Source organism: Mauremys reevesii, linkage group 19 (genome assembly GCF_016161935.1).
Source record: "Mauremys reevesii isolate NIE-2019 linkage group 19, ASM1616193v1, whole genome shotgun sequence".
NCBI lineage: Eukaryota > Metazoa > Chordata > Testudines > Geoemydidae > Mauremys > Mauremys reevesii.
The window spans coordinates 3787655-3792877 of NC_052641.1; the positions used below are offsets into that span (position 1 = coordinate 3787655).

Here is a 5223-nt window from a genome sequence, read left to right on the forward strand (position 1 = left end):
GTACGGGGAGAACTGGATTTAAGTTCTCAGGGGCTTAATCGACGGGGCACATGGGGCTCTTTCTGCCGGTGCCACACCCCAGCCTTTCCCCAGGGTAGGCAGCCACTGGGCTTGCTGGAAAACGTGACCAGCAGGTCCCAGGCGGCAGGGCAGGGTGTCAGGCATCACAACAGGGCTGCATGTCAGGGAGAGGGGTTGGGTGTCAGGCAGGGCCCAGTGTGTGGCAGGCAGGGAGTGGGGCTGGGTGGCAGGCAGGGAGTGGGGTGGGGTGGGTGTCTGGCAGGGCTGGGTGACAGGCAGGGAGTGGGCTGGGTGATAGGCAGGGCTGGGTGTCAGTATGGGTGCGGGGTAGGTGACAGGCAGGGAGCGGGGTGGGGTGGGTGTTAGGCAGGGAGTGGGGGTTTCTGGCAGGGAGTGGGGGGTGTCTGGCAGGGCTGGGTGACAGGCGGGGAGCGGGGGGGGGTGTCAGGCCGGGCCTCAGGGCCTTTGCCCGGCTGTGGGTGTTCGTACAACGCCTGGTGTCTCGGGCCTGCAGCGCCCAGCAGGCCCCGCCCCCGGGACCGGGACCGGGACCCCTCCCGCTGCTCCCCGAGGAGGCCCGGCCGGCCCGGAGCTCCCCGCGCTCTCCCTGCCTCCCCGCCCCGCCCCGCCCCTTCCAATGGGCCCAGCGACCGGCATTGTCTGTCGGCAAAATCGCACGCGCCCGCCCTCACCTTTAAGGATTACACTGTTCACGTCCCCTTTAAGAGCCCTTTGCTCTAATTGGGCGAGAGCTTCACGGCTGTGCAGCGTGATTGGCCGCGGCGCTGTGCAGTCCCCGCCCCCTTGTCGTCATTGGGCGGAGGCAGGGCGACGCCGCTAGCGGGGCGCGGGGCCGGCAAGATGGCGGCGGAGCAGCTGGGCGGCATCCGCAGCGTGGACATCGACCCCGACGGCGTCTTCAAGTACGTGCTGATCCGCGTGCGGCCGGCGGGGGGCCCTGGGCCCGCCAGGGACATCGTGCGGGGCCACGCCTGGGCCGAGTACCACGGTGAGGGGCGGGGTTAGCTGGACCGCGGGGCGGGGCGGGGCTGAGGGCGGGGTTACCTGGGCCGCGTACCGGGGTTAGGGGCGGGGCCGGGGCGGGGGCCGCGTACCGGGGTGTGGGGCGGGGTAGGTCCCCTGCTGGGGGCGGGGTTACCGGGGCCGCGTACCGGGGTGAGGGGCGGGGTTACCGGGGCTGCGTACCGTGGTGAGGGGCGGGGTTAGCTGGGCCGCGTACCGCGGGGCGGGGCGGGGTTACCGGGCCCGCGTACCGGGGTGAGGGGCGGGGTTACCGGGCCCGCGTACCGGGGTGAGGGGCGGGGCTGTCAGTGAGCTGGTGGCCCCTGCTCGGGGGCTGCTCCCGCTGCCCGCTCTCCTCAGGGCGAGCACAGCCTGGCTGTGACTGGCAGTTGCCCGTCCCCAGTGCTGGGGCGCCAGGCAGGCTGGGCTTGTGGGCACTCAGCACAGCGCAGACAGGTGGCACCGCTAGCCAGGACTCCTGGGTTCCACGCCTGGCTCCGCCTCAAACTCACCAGGGACCTGTTCCCTCCACCCCCGTGCCCGAGGGCCCCTGTTTGCAATGTGGGGAGCGTGACTGGCTCCTGGCAGGCTGCGGGCAGTGGTGCGTGCGAAGCTCTGGGGATGAGCAAAGTGTTCTGCTCCGGGGGGACAGTGGCCACCTCAGGGCCCCACAGAGCTGAGGTGCACACGGGATGTGGCTCAATGCTGAGGCTGCCGGCAGGGTTCCCAAAGGGCCTCACTTAGATCTGAGTGCACCAAACTGATCGCGATTTGCCTTGTAATGGTACCTGCCTTTCAGGAGACTGCTAGTGTATGGAGGGATCCCCCATCACTGTGCAGCTGAATACAAATAGTTGCAAATGGTGCTGTTGATAACTGAGCAGAAAGTTGATCTCAAGTTCGATGGGCTGGGATTCTTCCCAGCTATTGTAAAGCCTAGGAACAGTCTGTTCAGATCTGATCCATGGTAACTGGGTCTGAAGATGAGAACTGTGAAATGGGACCCATAGTGCTGAGCCATCAGATTGTGGTTCCTACCAATCCTGTATCCCTTTAACTGTGGGTAGAGTTGAAGCATGTCTTTAACCTGCAATTGTATGTGTGGGGTAGGTAGCACATGTGTGAATTCTGTGTTCCATATATTCCATATGGACCAAGAATATCCCAAGGGAAGGAACTTTAATAGACTTTTGTTTACGTTCATCCTACAATGTCTCCCACCCTAGCTGATATTTATGACAAGACTGCGGCAGAAATGGAGAAGCAAGGCTACGACTGCGAGTGCTTGGGCGGGGGCAGGATCTCTCACCAGAGCAAGGAGAAGAAGATCCACGTTTATGGATATTCTGTGGTAAGCAAGGAGCCATGGGAGGGTGCTCTTGGTTTGACTGAGAAACTTGTAACCAGCCTTGAAGGGAGTGGGTGGAGAGGGGTTCTTTTCACCTATGCTGCTATCTTTGCTATCTGAGCAACAGCACCAGCCTGGAACCCCCCCACTCACAGTCCGTGCAGGTTTGACATGGAAGCTGGCATCTTACCACTGTCTAATGGGTATAAGGTAATGAAGCTTTAAAGGTATTGACTTATTAGTTAGGCTGGTAACCAATAGCCCTTCCTGAAGGCTGGGGCTGTAAGACCGAAAAAACATCCAAAGTATGGGGTTGCTTCTGTGACTATCATGGCCAACAGCCATTGATGGACCGATCCTCCATGAACTGGCCTCCTTTTGGGAGCCCACGTATACTTCACTACACACAGCCCATGGCAAGGAGTTCCACAGGTTCTGTGCCTTGTGTGAAGAAGTATTTCCTTATGTGCTTTTTTTAAAACCTGCTGCCTGTTAACCTGCTGTAGTCTAATGCCTGGTCTAAACACAGTTTTTGTACCAGTATAACTGTGTTAGTTAGGGGTGTAACTTTCTACTGATCTAGTTATTCTTATACACCCTTTATTGCTTTTAACTACATTAGTATAGTTAAAGCAGTACAATCCCCCTGATATGAATGCAGAAATGTTTGTATAAAGGTGCCTTATACTTGTATAGCGTATACGCCTTCCCTATGGAATAGCTATCCCAGTACAAGCACATCTATGCTGGTGTGACTGTGTTCCTCCTGGGGGATTGTGTTCCTTTAACTGTACCCACCTAATTAAGGCGTGTGCTTGTGGCTGCTTCCATTTTGAGAGCAAAAGCCAAATGGGCAAAGAAAGAAGCCGAATTGAAATAAATTCTTGGACTGCTGCTCATCACACTGGGCACAGAGCAGCAGATGTTGCCAAGGAGCAGTTCAAAGGGCTAACAGTGACCACGTGGCACTGTTCGTTCTTGGAGCAGAGAGAACTTTATGGGTCCCACCCAGCTCTGGGAAATAGTGCAGAATAAGTTGCAGGAGGGAGATTAAACTTTCTCCCTTCACTGCCTCTGCCAGAAACACTCTAGATCCCCAGACCTGCCCTAGATAAACCCAGTAAGAGAGAGGTACCTTGTGTGGCCCAAGGATGCTGCCACTCTTCAGAGTCTTCCCAACCCTAATCTCCTCTAGGAGCAGGGACATGGTTGGGCCAGGACTGCCCTGCCTTGATGCTCCAGTTCTGGGCACCTTGTGCCGAGCTGCAGTGCGTTCAGTGTGGATTGTTGCCAGGTGTAGATGGGAGTCATTTGGGAGTTTTAGGCAAAGTGCTGGTGGCCTCTTCCATACCCAGATCATCCTCTCGGATTCTCTTAGTGCTCAGGGCTCTGTCCCCAGGACTCTTCCTGAACCCTTCGCAGTTCACAGCGCTGCCTTTTTCCTCTTCCAGGGCTTTGGTCGAGCAAAACACTCTGTGTCCACAAAGATCCTGAAAGACGAGTTTCCAGACTATGTGGTCACCTGGGCTGATGAAGGCTATTGACCTGGCTCTACTCCGACAGCAGCGGACATCGCTCCCTCTTCCTAGGACTGAGAAGCCAGGTCGTTGGCTGGGCTTGTGGGAGCAGAGCCTGCACTGGCCAGTGCTCTGAAGCTGCCTGGGCTCCACTGAGTTTCCTTGTGTCTGAAGCTTCATGGAGGAAGCGAGTTCATTCTGCCGGGAAGCTTCTGACAGGAGAGGGACGAGCCTAGAGCATGGGGAATTCACCAGCCTCCACACCCTTCGGATCCATGAACTGTCTCAGCGCTGTAGTCTTGAGCTGCATCTGGCGAAGGGGCAGCAAAGCCTGTGGTGGAAATCCTGGCCCCAGTGAAACCGGGGGGGCGGGGGTGCCATTGATCTCAGTGGAGCCAGGACTTTTCCCTGAATGTTTACAGTGAAAATTAAACAGTATCTTTAAATTTACAATAGTCTAAATAGTCTAATTACAATTTTCAATAGTCTAAAGCATCTTCAATAGGCATTCCATTGAATACATTTCAAGCTTTACCAGTTAATTTTGCAATCAGGGTAGGAACTCTCTTATCAGGGATTTCATGTATTATACACAGCCTTTCAAAGGTAGTCAGCTGTGCAGCAATATCATCGTCCTCACTGTATGCAGGACATAAGTGTTCCCACTTGTGGATTTTTGGAGTGATGGGAGTCATTGGGGTTGTGGGGGGGGTTCTGGTTCTGCTTCTCTAGCAGGTCCAGTTGGTGTTTTCACGCACTCTCTCTTTCTCTCTCTTTTTCTTTTATCTCCAGTTCTTTCTGTTGCAATAATCTCTGATGCTCCCTCACCTTTTCTGCAACCTGCAGCCTAAAAAGCTCCAACTTTGCAATCGCTTCACTGCTTTCAGTCATTTTCCTGTTCCTACTTCCCTTTCCCAAAATAATCCAACAGAAAATAACAAAATTGTGACCTCCTTCTGACTGTTCGTAGAATCATAGAATCTCAGGGTTGGAAGGGACCTCGGGAGGTCATCTAGTCCAACCCCCTGCTCAAAGCAGGACCAAACCCAACTAAATCATCCCAGCCAGGGCTTTGTCAAGCCTGACCTTAAAAACCTCTAAGGAAGGAGATTCCACCACCTCCCTAGGTAACCCATTCCAGTGCTTCACCACCCTCCTAGTGAAAACATTTTTCCTAATGTCCAACCTAAACCTCCCCCTCTGCAACTTGAGACCATCACTCCTCTTAGCCACTACACTTAAGACTCACTTAAAATCACAAATATCAGTGCTTAAAGTGTGAACTTCACTTGGAGTAACAAGCTGCACATACAC

General features: G+C 55.4%; 1 protein-coding gene across 1 annotated transcript; it reads left to right on the forward strand.

Annotated features, from left to right (window-relative positions):
• Nucleotides 1-838: 838 nt before the first annotated feature.
• PHPT1 (phosphohistidine phosphatase 1) lies at nt 839-4359 on the forward strand. Its single transcript, XM_039505941.1, has 3 exons — nt 839-1030; nt 2271-2395; nt 3844-4359. The coding sequence occupies exons 1-3, from the start codon at nt 883-885 to the stop codon at nt 3934-3936; spliced, it is 366 nt and encodes a 121-aa protein (XP_039361875.1). The 5' UTR covers nt 839-882; the 3' UTR covers nt 3937-4359.
• The last annotated feature ends 864 nt before the right edge of the window (nt 4360-5223 follow it).

Coding starts and splice junctions, on each gene's coding strand:
- PHPT1 (XM_039505941.1), top strand. CDS start 883: ATGGCGGCGGAGCAGCTGGGCGGCATCCGCAGCGTGGACATCGACCCC. Junction 1,031..2,270: donor CGCCTGGGCCGAGTACCACG/GTGAGGGGCGGG, acceptor CTCCCACCCTAG/CTGATATTTATGACAAGACT. Junction 2,396..3,843: donor ACGTTTATGGATATTCTGTG/GTAAGCAAGGAG, acceptor TTCCTCTTCCAG/GGCTTTGGTCGAGCAAAACA.